The following is a 15358-nucleotide window of genomic DNA, read 5'->3' as shown; positions in this document are numbered from 1 at the left end:
ACAGGATACCTATAAGTTATAGGGTCAGTGACTCCTCTGATGGGATAATAGTGTCACACACACAGGATACCTATAAGTTATAGGGTCAGTGACTCCTCTGATGGGATAATAGTGTCACACACACAGGATACCTATAAGTTATAGGGTCCTTGACCCCTCTAATGGGATAATAGTGTCACACACACAGGATACCTATAATTTATACGGTTTGTGACCCCTCTGATGGGATAATAGTGTCACACACAGGATACCTATAAGTTATACGGTCAGTGACCCCTCTGATGGGATAATAGTGTCACACACACAGGATACCTATAAGTTATAGTGTCAGTGACCCCTCTGTTGGGATAATAGTGTCACACACAGGATACCTATAAGTTATATGGTCAGTGACTCCTCTGATGGGATAATAGTGTCACACACACAGGATACCCATAAGTTATAGGGTCAGTGACTCCTCTGTTGGTATAATAGTGTCATACACACAGGATACCTATAAGTTATAGGGTCAGTGACTCCTCTGATGGGATAATAGTGTCACACACACAAGATACCTATAAGTTATAGTGTCAGTGACTCCTCTGATGGGATAATAGTGTCACACACACAGGATACCTATAAGTTATAGGGTCAGTGACCCCTCTCATGGGATAATAGTGTCACACACACAGGATACCTATAAGTTATAGGGTCAGTGACTCCTCTGATGGGATAATAGTGTCACACACAGTATACCTATAAGTTATAGGGTCAGTGACTCCTCTGATGGGATAATAGTGTCAAGCACACAGGATACCTAGAAGTTATAGGGTCAGTGACCCCTCTGATAGGATAATAGTGTCACACACAGGATACCTATAAGTTATAAGGTCAGTGACTCCTCTGATGGGATAATAGTGTCACACACACAGGATTCCTATAAGTTATAGGGTCAGTGACTTCTCTGATGGGATAATAGTGTCGTTCACAGGATACCTATAAGTTATAGGGTCAGTGACCCCTCTGATGGGATAATAGTGTCACACACACACAGGATACCTATAAGTTATAGGGTCAGTGACTCCTCTGATGGGATAATAGTGTCACACACACAGGATACCTATACATTATAGGGTCAGTTACCCCTCTCATGGGAAAATAGTGTCGCACACACAGGATACCTATAAGTTATAGGGTCAGTGACCCCTCTGATGGGATAATAGTGTCACATACACAGGATACCTATAATTCGTAGGGTGAGTGACCCATCTGATGGGATAATAGTGTCACACACACAGGATACCTATAAGTTATAGGGTCAGTGACTCCTCTGATGGGATAATAGTGTCACACACACAGGATACCTGTAAGTTATAGGGTTAGTGACCGCTCTGATGGGATAATAGTGTCACACACACAGGATACCTATAAGTTATAGGGTCAGTGACTCCTCTGATGGGATAATAGTGTCACACACACACAAGATACCTATAAGTTATAGGGTCAGTGACCCCTCTGATGGGATAATAGTGTCACACACACAGGATACCTATAAGTTATAGGGTCCTTAACCCCTCTGATGGGATAATAGTGTCACACACACAGGATACCTATAAGTTATACGGTTTGTGACCCCTCTGATGGGATAATAGTGTCACACACAGGATACCTATAAGTTATACGGTCAGTGACCCCTCTGATGGGGTAATAGTGTTACAAACACAGGATACCTATAAGTTATAGGGTCCTTGACCCCTCTAATGGGATAATAGTGTCACACACACAGGATACCTATAAGTTATAGGGTCAGTGACTCCTCTGATTGGATAATAGTGTCACACACACAAGATATCTATAAGTTATAGTGTCAGTGACCCCTCTGATGGGATAATAGTGTCACACACAGGATACCTATAAGTTATAGGGTCAGTGACTCCTCTGATGGGATAATAGTGTCACACACACAGGATACCTATAAGTTATAGGGTCAGTGACTCCTCTGATGGGATAATAGTGTCATACACACAGGATACCTATAAGTTATAGGGTCAGTGACTCCTCTGATGGGATAATAGTGTCACACACACAAGATACCTATAAGTTATAGTGTCAGTGACTCCTCTGATGAGATAATAGTGTCACACACACAGGATACCTATAAGTTATAGGGTCAGTGACCCCTCTCATGGGATAATAGTGTCACACACACAGGATACCTATAAGTTATAGGGTCAGTGACTCCTCTGATGGGATAATAGTGTCACACACAGTATACCTATAAGTTATAGGGTCAGTGACTCCTCTGATGGGATAATAGTGTCAAGCACACAGGATACCTAGAAGTTATAGGGTCAGTGACCCCTCTGATAGGATAATAGTGTCACACACAGGATACGTATAAGTTATAAGGTCAGTGACTCCTCTGATGGGATAATAGTGTCACACACACAGGATACCTATAAGTTATACGGTTAGTGACCCCTCTGTTGGGATAATAGTGTCACACACACACAGGATACCCATAAGTTATAGGGTCAGTGACTCCTCTGATTGGATAATAGTGTCACACACACAGGATATCTATAAGTTATAGTGTCAGTGACTCCTCTGATGGGATAATAGTATCACACACACAGGATACCTATAAGTTATAGGGTCAGTGACCCCTCTGATGGGATAATAGTGTCACACACACAGGATACCTATAAGTTATAGCGTCAGTGACCCCTCTGATGGGATGATAGTGTCTCACACACATAGGATACCTATAAGTTATAGGGTCAGTGACCCCTATAATGGGATAATAGTTTCACACACAGGATACCTATAAGTTATAGGGTCAGTGACTTCTCTGATGGTATAATAGTGTCACACACACAGGATACCTATAAGTTATAGGGTCAGTGACCCCTCTGATGGGATAATAGTGTCACACACACAGGATACCTATAAGTTATAGGGTCAGTGACTCCTCTGATGGGATAATAGTGTCACACACACAGGATACCTATAAGTTTTAGGGTCAGTGACCCCTCTGATGGGATAATAGTGTCACACACACGGGATACCTATAAGTTATAGGGTCATTGACCCCTCTGATGGGATTATAGTGTCAGACACACAGGATACTTATAAGTTATAGGGTCAGTGACCCCTCTGATGGGATAATAGTGTCACACACACAGGATACCTATAAGTTATAGGGTCAGTGACTCCTCTGATGGGATAATATTGTCACACACACAGGATACCTATAAGTTATAGGGTCAGTGACCCCTCTGATGGGATAATAGTGTCACACACACAGGATACCTATAAGTTATTGGGTCAGTGACCCCTCTGATGGGATAATAGTGTCACACACAGGATACCTATAAGTTATAGGGTCAGTGACCCCTCTGATGGGATAATAGTGTCACACACAGGATACCTATAAGTTATATTTATCCTGTGAATGGGACTTTTTGATAATGTTACAAAGTGTATGCCACTGACAATGTAATGTATGGGAATCTGTGTTTGTTTCAGGCTGTGCCCTATTAATGTTAAATAATGGGCACTGACAAGTTTAGTCCACGTTCCCTTTTAATCTTCTTGTAAACATCTAAGACTGGCAATATGTGCCGGATTCTACCTGTCTCTGCATCCAATGAATCAGCCCCATGTCCACAGCGGGAAAGCGGTTTATCTATGTGCTTCTGATTGCTGACCCCGCAGAGGGAACAGCCAGGATCTGTGATGGGGGAGTTGGTAAATAGAGAGGCAGGAAGAGAGAGAGCGATGTCAGGACAGGGTGCGGGAAGGGGGGGATGGAAGGAAGGGGAGTTTGAGGATCAGAGAGAAAAATGAGCATAAGAAGTTTTATGGGAAAATGGTGATAAACGTAATATAGGAAAAAATATAGAGTAAAGACCCAAATGAGAAACTCCCTCACTATTATTTTGGCACATTAACAGCTCCCTTCCCCTCTTGTGATACTCAGAGGGTCCTTGGGGACCATGGCAGTGGAGAGGCAGGGCACCTTCAACCATTCAAAGCCCCTGGTAATATATGAGCCAGCCTTACCAGAGAGGTGGAGGGGGATAATTGGCACTGTGTGTGTTTAAGGGGAGGGGCGTAGTTTGGCCTCTCATGCATTCACCCCCTCCCCTATACATTCATCCCCTACCCCTTTCTCCATTTAAGGGGACAGCTCTTGTTTCCCCTCTTCTGTGGTGGTCATTTCAGCTGTTGGGGAGCAGTTCAGTCCTTGACGAATCAGTGCATTTAACACACCAAACTTGGGGTATCTGTGACGCCTCCACCCAGTGTGAAGTCCCCATCGAACGATCATTGTTTATGAATAAAAATAAAGCAAGTGTTGAATTGAGTCATTGGAGGCTTTGGCCTAATCAATTAGACCTCTCTTCCTCCATTATCCACTCTCCCCCATCCCTTTCTATAAAGAGAATCAGGGGGTATAATTTATTTGATCAAAACATCTTAACATCCCCCACATCCCATTAAATAACTGCCCCTTCATCTCTTTTGACCCTGTTTCCCCCCGTGACATAGGCAGAAATTCCAGTTCATGTTTCCAAGACCTGAAAGTCGATCGCCAGGGTGCAGTTTATGAAGCCTGAGGAGGAGAAGAAGGGGCTTGGGGAGCGTGGGTAGTTGTTGTCTGACCCCCTCATTATAAACAAGTCATTTGCATCTACCCCCATCCCCTGCCATAAGGCAAAATCCAGCTCAGGCTTTGTAGGCCCAGAAAGCCAATGTTGCTGTTCATATGAGAAAGGGGGAGACAGGGGCAACTTGTGTGTATGGGGAGAGATGTCTAGTACCACTATACCCTTGTGGTTGAATGCGGGTGGGGTAGAGTATTGTTGTGGGCCGTGGTGGGGAATGTATTGAAAGGATGTAATGATGGAAGGCCTGAAATGGTGCTTGGAGCCATAACAGAGGCGGGAGGTGGAGGTGGCGGTGGGAGAGGAGCGTCCTCGGGTGCCCTTCTCAATGCCAATGTATAGTCAGGAGGGCAAGCTGGTCGCAGTATATCATGTGGCCTCAGTGGTTCAAGGTCCGGGGCCCCCCCAGCTCTCTTGATCTGAAGGGACATTAGCTCTTCTTCTGGTCCATGATGTGCCAGGTCATTGCCGGGGGCTCCTCCCCGCCCAGGGCTGTGACGCCTCTGCCTCAGTTCATGACGTCTATCTCTTTTGTAGTACAGAGCAGCAAAAGCTAAAATGTTGAGAAAGAGAAGGGAAGCCCCCACCGCTACTGTCACGCTTAGCTCTGTTGAGTAGTCACGGGAATCCCCAGGAAAGGGAGAATATCGAGGCCGGCCATCTCCCTCATCTCCGTCTTCCCCATATGGAGGAAGGGTGGAAGGCGGTCGGCGTGTGCTGCTGCCACTGTTTACCTTGGTACTCGATGACCAGCGGTTGTTGGGGGGTAACCTGGTAGTTGTAGAAGGGTGTTGGACAGTATTGAGGTTGTGAAGATGAGGGACTAACTCCAACCAGAAAGCCACCTTGTTGGCACGATAGTTGTCTCTAACCCGGGGCTTTAGGCCAATGTGTAAATACTGCTTCTCTTTAGGGTTAAACTTTGTCCATACCACCTCCTCAAAGCGGTTGGGCTTTGTATGGATGAACTTGGTATCTTGGGGGACAGGTTGGTTTGGATCCCTAGAATAAAGGGAAGAGAACATACAGGAAGATGAAACACTACATATAGTATTGTCAAACATTAGACAATAATAACACTGCGAAGGAGAGTGGACATTAATGAAAGAAAGTGACATCACTATACAAAGTGCCAGTGATAATGGAAATTATTTAACCATATGAGAAAAAAAAATTGTGAAGTACATGAACGTATAATGATTTTATATGGTACTAAACAAGGCACATTATAATATAATAGAGAAAGTGAGCAATAGGTGCGATATGACAGATATCACTATGGAAGGTACCAGGGCATGAAGCACCAGGTGAGATGGGTAATGACAGAGAGGTGCTACTGGAAGTGTGAGTAGCTTCGGGGATAAAGAGATTTAGTGATGGGTGTAGTGGAGGATAACAGAAGTAATATTGGATGTGCGAAGTGACAGCCAGGTGCTATTGGACAAACAAATTGCTGGGGAGAAAGGAGAGTAATAACATGTGTATTACAGGATGACAGAGAAGTGATTATTAATGATGTGTAATTATAAGTATAATGGGGGAGGAAAGAAGTGATACTGGGAATGTAAATAGTTGGGAGAACATGATGTGGTGTAATAAGTATGATAGAAAACAAAAGAGCGGTGCTACTAGAAGAGTGAATAACTGGGGAGTTACAGGTGTGTAATAATATGTATAGTGGGGGATGAGGGAGAAATTATACTGGGAATGTAAATAGTTGGGAGAACATGATGTGGTGTAATAAGTATTATAGAAAACATGATGTGGTGTAATAAGTTTTATGGGAAACAACAGAGCAGTGCTATTAGAAGAGAGAATAGATGGGGAATTACAGGTGTGTAATAATAGGTATAGTGGGGGATGAGGGAGAAATTATATTGGGAATGTAAATAGTTGGGAGAACATGATGTGGTGTAATAAGTATGATGAGAAACAACAGAGAGGTGCTATTAGAGAAGTGAATAGTTGGGGTATTACAGGTGTGTAATAATAGGTATAGTGGGGGATGAGAGAGAAGTGATACTGGGAATGTAAATAGTTGGGAGAACATGATGTGGTGTAATAAGTATTATAGAAAACATGATGTGGTGTAATAGGTTTTATGGGAAACAACAGAGCAGTGCTATTAGAAGAGAGAATAGCTGGGGCATTACAGGTTTGTAATAATAAGTATAGTGGGGGATGAGGGAGAAGTGATACTGGGAATGTAAATAGTTGGGAGAACATGATGTGGTGTAATAAGTATGATAGGAAACAACAGAGAGGTGCTATTTGAAAAGTGAATAGCTGGTGGATTACAGGTGTGTAATAATAGGTATAGTGGGGGAGGAGAGAGAAGTGATACTAGAACTGAATATAGTTGGGAGATCTTGATGTGGTATAATAAGTATGATAGGAAACAACAGAGCGGTGCTATTAGCTGGGAAATTATAGGTGTGTAATAATAGGTATAGTGGGGGATGAGACAGAAGTGATACTTTGAAAATAAATAGTTAGGAGAACATGATGTGGTGTAATAACTATGATAGGAAACAACAGAACGGTGCTATTAGAAGAGTGAGTATCTGGGGAATTACAGATGTGTAATAATAGATTTAGTGGGGGATGAGAGAGAGGTGATACTAGAACTGAATATAGTTAGGAGAACATGATGTGGTGTAATAAGTATGATAGGAAACAACAGAACGGTGCTACTAGAAGAGTGAGTATCTGGGGAATTACAGATATGTAATAATAGATATAGTGGGGGATGAGAGAGAGGTGCTACTAGAACTGAAAATAGTTGGGAGAACTTGATGTGGTGTAATAAGTATGATAGGAAACAACAGAGAGAGAGACAGAATAAGACAGAAGTGATACTGGGAATGTAAATAGTTGGGAGAACATGAAGTGGTGTAATAAGTATGATAGGAAACAACAGAACGGTGCTATTAGAAGAGTGAGTATCTGGGGAATTACAGATGTGTAATAATAGATATAGTGGGGGATGAGAGAGAGGTGATACTAGAACTGAAAATAGTTGGGAGAACTTGATGTGGTGTAATAAGTATGATAGGAAACAACAGAGAGAGAGACAGAATAAGACAGAAGTGATACTGGGAATGTAAATATTTTGGAGAACATGATGTGGTGTAATAAGTATGATAGGAAACAACAGAACGGTGCTACTAGAAGAGTGAGTATCTGGGGAATTACAGATGTGTAATAATAGATATAGTGGGGGATGAGAGAGAGGTGATACTAGAACTGAAAATAGTTGGGAGAACTTGATGTGGTGTAATAAGTATGATAGGAAACAACAGAACGGTGCTATTAGAAGAGTGAGTATATGGGAAATTACAGATGTGTAATAATAGATATAGTGGGGGATGAGAGAGAGGTGATACTAGAACTTAAAATAGTTGGGAGAACTTGATGTGGTGTAATAAGTATGATAGGAAACAACAGAGAGAGAGACATAATAAGACAGAAGTGATACTGGGAATGTAAATATTTTGGAGAACATGATGTGGTGTAATAAGTATGATAGGAAACAACAGAACGGTGCTATTAGAAGAGTGAGTATCTGGGGAATTACAGATGTGTAATAATAGATATAGTGGGGGATGAGAGAGAGGTGATACTAGAACTGAAAATAGTTGGGAGAACTTGATGTGGTGTAATAAGTATGATAGGAAACAACAGAGAGAGAGACAGAATAAGACAGAAGTGATACTGGGAATGTAAATATTTTGGAGAACATGATGTGGTGTAATAAGTATGATAGGAAACAACAGAACGGTGCTATTAGAAGAGTGAGTATCTGGGGAATTACAGATGTACAATAATAGATATAGTGGGGGATGAGAGAGAGGTGATACTAGAACTGAAAATAGTTGGGAGAACTTGATGTGGTGTAATAAGTATGATAGGAAACAACAGAGAGAGAGACAGAATAAGACAGAAGTGATACTGGGAATGTAAATATTTTGGAGAACATGATGTGGTGTAATAAGTATGATAGGAAACAACAGAACGGTGCTATTAGAAGAGTGAGTATCTGGGGAATTACAGATGTGTAATAATAGATATAGTGGGGGATGAGAGAGAGGTGATACTAGAACTGAAAATAGTTGGGAGAACTTGATGTGGTGTAATAAGTATGATAGGAAACAACAGAGAGAGAGACAGAATAAGACAGAAGTGATACTGGGAATGTAAATAGTTGGGAGAACATGAAGTGGTGTAATAAGTATGATAGGAAACAACAGAACGGTGCTATTAGAAGAGTGAGTATCTGGGGAATTGCAGATGTGCAATAATAGGTATAGTGGGGGATGAGAGAGATGTGATACTGGGAATGTAAATAGTTGGGAGAACATGATGTGGTGTAATAAGTATGATAGGAAACAACAGAGCGGTGCTATTAGCTGGGGAATTATAGGTCTGTAATAAAAGGTATAGTAGGGGATGAGACAGAAGTGATACTGGGAATGTAAATAGTTAGGAGAACATGATGTGGTGTAATAAGTATTATAGAAAACATGATGTGGTGTAAAAAGTTATATGGGAAACAACAGAGCAGTGCTATCAGAAGAGAGAATAGCCGGGGGATTACAGGTGTGTAATAATAGGTATAGTGGAGGATGATAAAGATGTGATACTGGGAATGTAAATAATTGGGAGAACATGATGTGGTGTAATAAGTATGATAGGAAACAACAGAGCGGTGCTATTAGAAGAGAGAATAGCTGGGGAATTACAGGTGTGTAATAATTTGGTATAGTGGGGGATAAGGGAGAAATTATACTGGGAATGTAAATAGTCGGGAGAACATGATGTGGTGTAATAAGTATTATAGAAAACAACAGAGCGGTGCTATTAGAAGAGTGAGTGCTAGTGTGAGCATTTAGGGTCCGCAGATTACTCAGGCACGATAAAATATGCACAAATCTAAGTAAGGTTTACTTTTAAGACAGAATTGAGTACAGCACAGCAAATGTAAACATGTAATATGTGATGGGATGAGTCGGATTACGCTGTGGGGCTGGGCACAGATTGCTGATGTGCCACCACAATGTAATATAAACATGTAATATGTGATGGGATGTGTCGGATTACACTGTGGGGCTGGGCACAGATTTCTGATGTGTCACCACAATGTAATATAAACATGTAATATGTGATGGGATGAGTCGGATTACGCTGTGGGGCTAAGCACAGATTGCTGATGCGCCACCACAATGTAATATAAACATGTAATATGTGATGGGATGAGTCGGATTACGCTGTGGGGCTGGGCACAGATTGCTGATGCGTCACCACAATGTAATATAAACATGTAATATGTGATGGGATTAGTCGGATTACACTGTGGGGCTGGGCACAGATTTCTGATGTGTCACCACAATGTAATATAGAGATATAATATGTGATGGGATGAGTCGGATTACGCTGTGGGGCTGGGCACAGTTTGCTGATTTGTCACCACAATGTAATATAAACATGTAATATGTGATGGGATGAGTTGGATTACGCTGTGGGGCTGGGCACAGATTGCTGATGTGTCACCACAATGTAATATAGAGATGTAATATGTGATGGGATGAGTCGGATTACACTGTGGGGCTGGGCACAGATTTCTGATGTGTCACCACAATGTAATATAGAGATGTAATATGTGATGGGATGAGTCGGATTACGCTGTGGGGCTGGGCACAGATTCTTGATGTGTCACCACAATGTAATATAGACATGTAATATGTGATGGGATGAGTTGGATTACGCTGCAGGGCTGGGCACAGATTGCTGATGCGTCACCACAATGTAATATAAACATGTAATATGTGATGGGATGATTTGGATTACGCTCTGGGGTTGGCAACAGATTGCTGATGCGTCACCACAATGTAATATAGACATGTAATATGTGATGGGATGAGTCGGATTACGCTGTGGGGCTGGGCACAGATTGTTGATGCGTCACCACAATGTAATATAAACATGTAATATGTGATGGGATGAGTCGGATTACGCTGTGGGGCTGAGCACAGATTGCTGATGCGCCACCACAATGTAATATAAACATGTAATATGTGATGGGATGAGTCGGATTACGCTGTGGGGCTGGGCACAGATTGCTGATGCGTCACCACAATGTAATATAAACATGTAATATGTGATGGGATGAGTCGGATTACTCTGTGGGGCTGGGCACAGATTGCTGATGTGTCCCCACAATGTAATATATACATGTAATATGTGATGGGATGAGTCGGATTACGCTGTGGGGCTGGGCACAGATTTCTTATGTGTCACCACAATGTAATATAAACATGTAATATGTGATGGGATGAGTCGGATTACACTGTGGGGCTGGGCACAGATTTCTGATGTGTCACCACAATGTAATATAGAGATATAATATGTGATGGGATGAGTCAGATTACGCTGTGGGGCTGGGCACAGATTGCTGAATTGTCACCACAATATAATATAAACATGTAATATGTGATGGGATGAGTTGGATTACTCTGTGGGGCTGGGCACAGATTGCTGATGTGTCACCACAATGTAATATAGAGATGTAATATGTGATGGGATGAGTCGGATTACGCTGTGGGGCTGGGCACAGATTGCTGATGTGTCACCACAATGTAATATAGACATGTAATATGTGATGGGATGAGTCAGATTACGCTGCGGGGCTGGGCACAGTTTGCTGATGCGTCACCACAATGTAATATAAACATGTAATATGTGATGGGATGAGTTGGATTACGCTGCGTTGTTGGCAACAGATTGCTGATGCGTCACCACAATGTAATATAAACATGTAATATGTGATGGGATGAGTTGGATTACTCTGTGGGGCTGGGCACAGATTGCTGATGCGTCACCACAATGTAATATAGAGATGTAATATGTGATGGGATGAGTCGGATTACGCTGTGGGGCTGGGCACAGATTGCTGATGCGTCACCACAATGTTATATAAACATGTAATATGTGATGGGATGATTTGGATTACGCTGTGGGGCTGGCAACAGATTGCTGATGCGTCACCACAATGTAATATAGACATGTAATATGTGATGGGATGAGTCGGATTACGCTGTGGGGCTGGGCACAGATTGTTGATGCCTCACCACAATGTAATATAAACATGTAATATGTGATGGGATGAGTCGGATTACGCTGTGGGGCTGGGCACAGATTGCTGATGCGTCACCACAATGTAATATAAACATGTAATATGTGATGGGATGATTTGGATTACGCTCTGGGGCTGGCAACAGATTGCTGATGCGTCACCACAATGTAATATAGACATGTAATATGTGATGGGATGAGTCGGATTACGCTGTGGGGCTGGGCACAGATTGTTGATGCCTCACCACAATGTAATATAAACATGTAATATGTGATGGGATGAGTCGGAATACGCTGTGGGGCTGGGCACAGATTGCTGATGCGTCACCACAATGTAATATAAACATGTAATATGTGATGGGATGATTTGGATTACGCTCTGGGGCTGGGCACAGATTGCTGATGCGTCACCACAATGTAATATAAACATGTAATATGTGATTGGCTGAGTCGGATTACGCTGTGGGGCTGGACACAGATTGCTGATGTGTCACCACAATGTAATATAGACATGTAATATGTGATGGGATGAGTCAGATTACGCTGCGGGGCTGGGCACAGATTACTGATGCGTCACCACAATGTAATATAAACATGTAATATGTGATGGGATGAGTCGAATTACTCTGTGGGGCTGGACACAGATTGCTGATGTGTCACCACAATGTAATATAGACATGTAATATGTGATGGGATGAGTCAGATTACGCTGCGGGGCTGGGCACAGATTGCTGATGTGTCACCACAATGTAATATAAACATGTAATATGTAATGGGATGAGTCGGATTACGCTGTGGGGCTGAGCACAGATTGCTGATGTGTCACCACAATGTAATATAGACATGTAATATGTGATGGGATGAGTCGGATTACGCTGTGGGGCTGGGCACAGATTGCTGATGTGTCACCACAATGTAATATAAACATGTAATATGTAATGGGATGAGTCGGATTACGCTGTGGGGCTGAGCACAGATTGCTGATGTGTCACCACAATGTAATATAGACATGTAATATGTGATGGGATGAGTCAGATTACGCTGTGGGGCTGGCAACAGATTGCTGATGCGTCACCACAATGTAATATAAACATGTAATATGTGATGGGATGAGTCGGATTACGTTGTGGGCCTGGTCACAGGTTGATGTAATTGTCCTGTAGCATAACCGGGTCCCAGATGAATAACCTGGATCAATGTCCCAAATAATCCTTTACAATGGGTTCCACAGCAAACCCCCGGCAGAGCTTCACGACCCCTATAACTTCCAAGGGTGCCCCTTTTATTCTCCTATTAATTCTACCATGGAAATGGTCTGACCAGAGGGGTGACAAAATGTCCACATTGGCGGGTTTCTCATATAGCCCAACCCCCTTTAATCCCCCGGTGTCCTTCCCCAGGGGACCCACTGCAGGGTCTGGCTCCTGAATGTTTAGTGGAGGCTGCAAGTGGAAAATAGGGAGTACACAGCAGGGACAATGATGCATTAGGTCACTGAGCTTCTGAGTGTCCCCTGTGGAGGGGGAATTTAACCCTTGAAGTGCTTCCTGAGGGAGATGTCACAGTGTAATTCCAGGCACTCCCCGTATGGCAAACTCTTATGGACAGGTGGATACACATTCATGACAAACATTGAGCCATAAGGACACACAGCAACATATAACCAGAAACATGATCACAGCATCAGGGAAGACATACATATCTGACATAATCCCTAAGGTATACAGCATTTATTAAACAGGCTAACATGCATAATCCAGGCATTTATTAAAATATGGAGTGACAATTCAGCCCCATACATAGTCCCAGTTCCTTTATAGTTAGTAAAGGAGGACGTTGCTGGAAAATGATGATATGCAGCAACACGTGTGGTACTGAATGGCAGAGAGCAGTAGATGTTAATATAAACAGCTCAGGAGATGAACACAAGTAACAAGTGGGACAGGACATAGAATATAATTTACATGTAGAGACTTTCCTGGGTTCTCCTAGAGCGGTTACAAAGGGACTGTGATAGGCTGAGAATAAGGACAGTGTTGGAAGACACCAGAGCATCACTATAACTTCCTTATCGCACTCACCCAGTTTTAGCAAAGTTTGTCCAGTAAGTCATGACCACAGCACTTAACATCACATCATTTTTGGAGAAATTGCACGGGAAAAGGTCTGTGGCTCCCACCATGGGTACACCAAAGACATAGGGCACTTCATCCCCATGGGCAGCTTCTCCCCATTCAGGCCTTCCTTCTGCCTGGCAGCGGTGGTAGAAAGCATAGAAGTATACGGGGGATTCATATTCGGCATGAAAACGAGCCGTAGCCACAGCAGGTGCCACCCATTGATGGTCCGTAAAAAGGGCCAACAGTGTCTTTCTCCTCATGTCACCATTGTCGCGGTCTGCCCAGTCTGTGTACATGAACTTGATGGTCTCACGAAGGACGTCTTTCCCTTCCGGGTAGCCATAGAGGTTGTCCACAAAGTTTGACACAGTAAAATCAAAGTAGCTTGCAGATATTCCATCCTCGTTCTCTAGAGTGTCCTCTACAAACTTGAGGCCCTCACCTTGATTCACACCCATCAATATGTCATAGTTTAGGAACTCTCCCTGTTCCATTAAAATCTCAGGATCGTCTGGGACCACATCACCATCCACAACAGGCCCGAAGGCAATGTGGTATCTGGCGGGTTGGATATCCTGATCCACCAGATCCCTGTAGGGCTTTCTTCTAAGGCAGTTCACCATCTGTAAATTATCTGGGTAGTCGCAGCCAACCTTAGTCGCTAATAGACGGGTGTACTTTAGGGGTTCGTAGTTTACAGACCAGCTGGATATCGCAGTCCCACTTTGTGCAATGGCTTTCTGGAACAGCCCTGGGGACGTGATGAAAAGAGATTTAATGTAACAGAGAGCTTTGTAAACATTGGATATAGGCTATTAAAGGACCTGGACAACTTGGGATAGAGTCCAACTTAAAGGAGGGATAAAAAAAACAGTATAATTATTACCAGTTATTTATTTATATATAGCGCACACATATTCCGCAGCGCTTTACAGAGAGAATATTTGCCCATTCACATCAGTCCCTGCCCCAGTGGAGCTTACAATCTATATTCCCTATCACATACACATACACACTAGGGTTAATTTGTGTTGGGAGCCAATTAACCTATCAGTATATTTTTTGGAGTGTGGGAGGAAACCGGAGTACCCGGAGGAAACCCACGCAAGCACAGGGAGAATATACAAACTCCACACAGTTAGGGCCATGGTGGGAATTGAACCCATGACCTCATTGCTGTGAGGCAGTAACGCTAACCATTACACCGTCTGTGCTGCCCATGAGAAAGTCAAAGGCTGTAAGGGATATATAAGGACCCCAAGGTCTTTGGAATGTGTGAGTAGCAATAATTAGTAAATAGCTGTAACATTATCTATGGGGGAGCCTATCTCTATATCATGCAGTGATATTTGTATCACCGTGTCACCTTTTATTCCATTCCAGCTAAAACCATTATCAATGAAATAAATATATATTTTTTCAAGCGAGACTCAAATGGGCGGCACTCCCAGACTTGCG

General features: G+C 42.8%; 1 protein-coding gene across 1 annotated transcript in view; it reads right to left on the bottom strand.

Annotated features, from left to right (window-relative positions):
* Positions 1–4266: 4266 nt before the first annotated feature.
* Positions 4267–15358, bottom strand: part of NLGN2 (neuroligin 2) — a 410706-nt gene continuing 399614 nt past the window's right edge. Inside the window, exons 5-6 of the mRNA XM_088466478.1 lie at positions 13862–14651; positions 4267–5651 (exon numbers count right to left, since the gene is read on the bottom strand). Of these exons, the coding sequence (XP_088322604.1) occupies positions 4808–5651; positions 13862–14651 (1634 nt within the window). The 3' untranslated portion in view covers positions 4267–4807. The remainder of the gene's footprint in view (positions 5652–13861; positions 14652–15358) is intronic.

Source organism: Taudactylus pleione, unplaced genomic scaffold (genome assembly GCF_031769625.1).
Source record: "Taudactylus pleione unplaced genomic scaffold, aTauple2 ptg003193l, whole genome shotgun sequence".
Classification (NCBI taxonomy): domain Eukaryota; kingdom Metazoa; phylum Chordata; class Amphibia; order Anura; family Myobatrachidae; genus Taudactylus; species Taudactylus pleione.
This window is presented reverse-complemented; position numbering and strand designations above follow the sequence as displayed.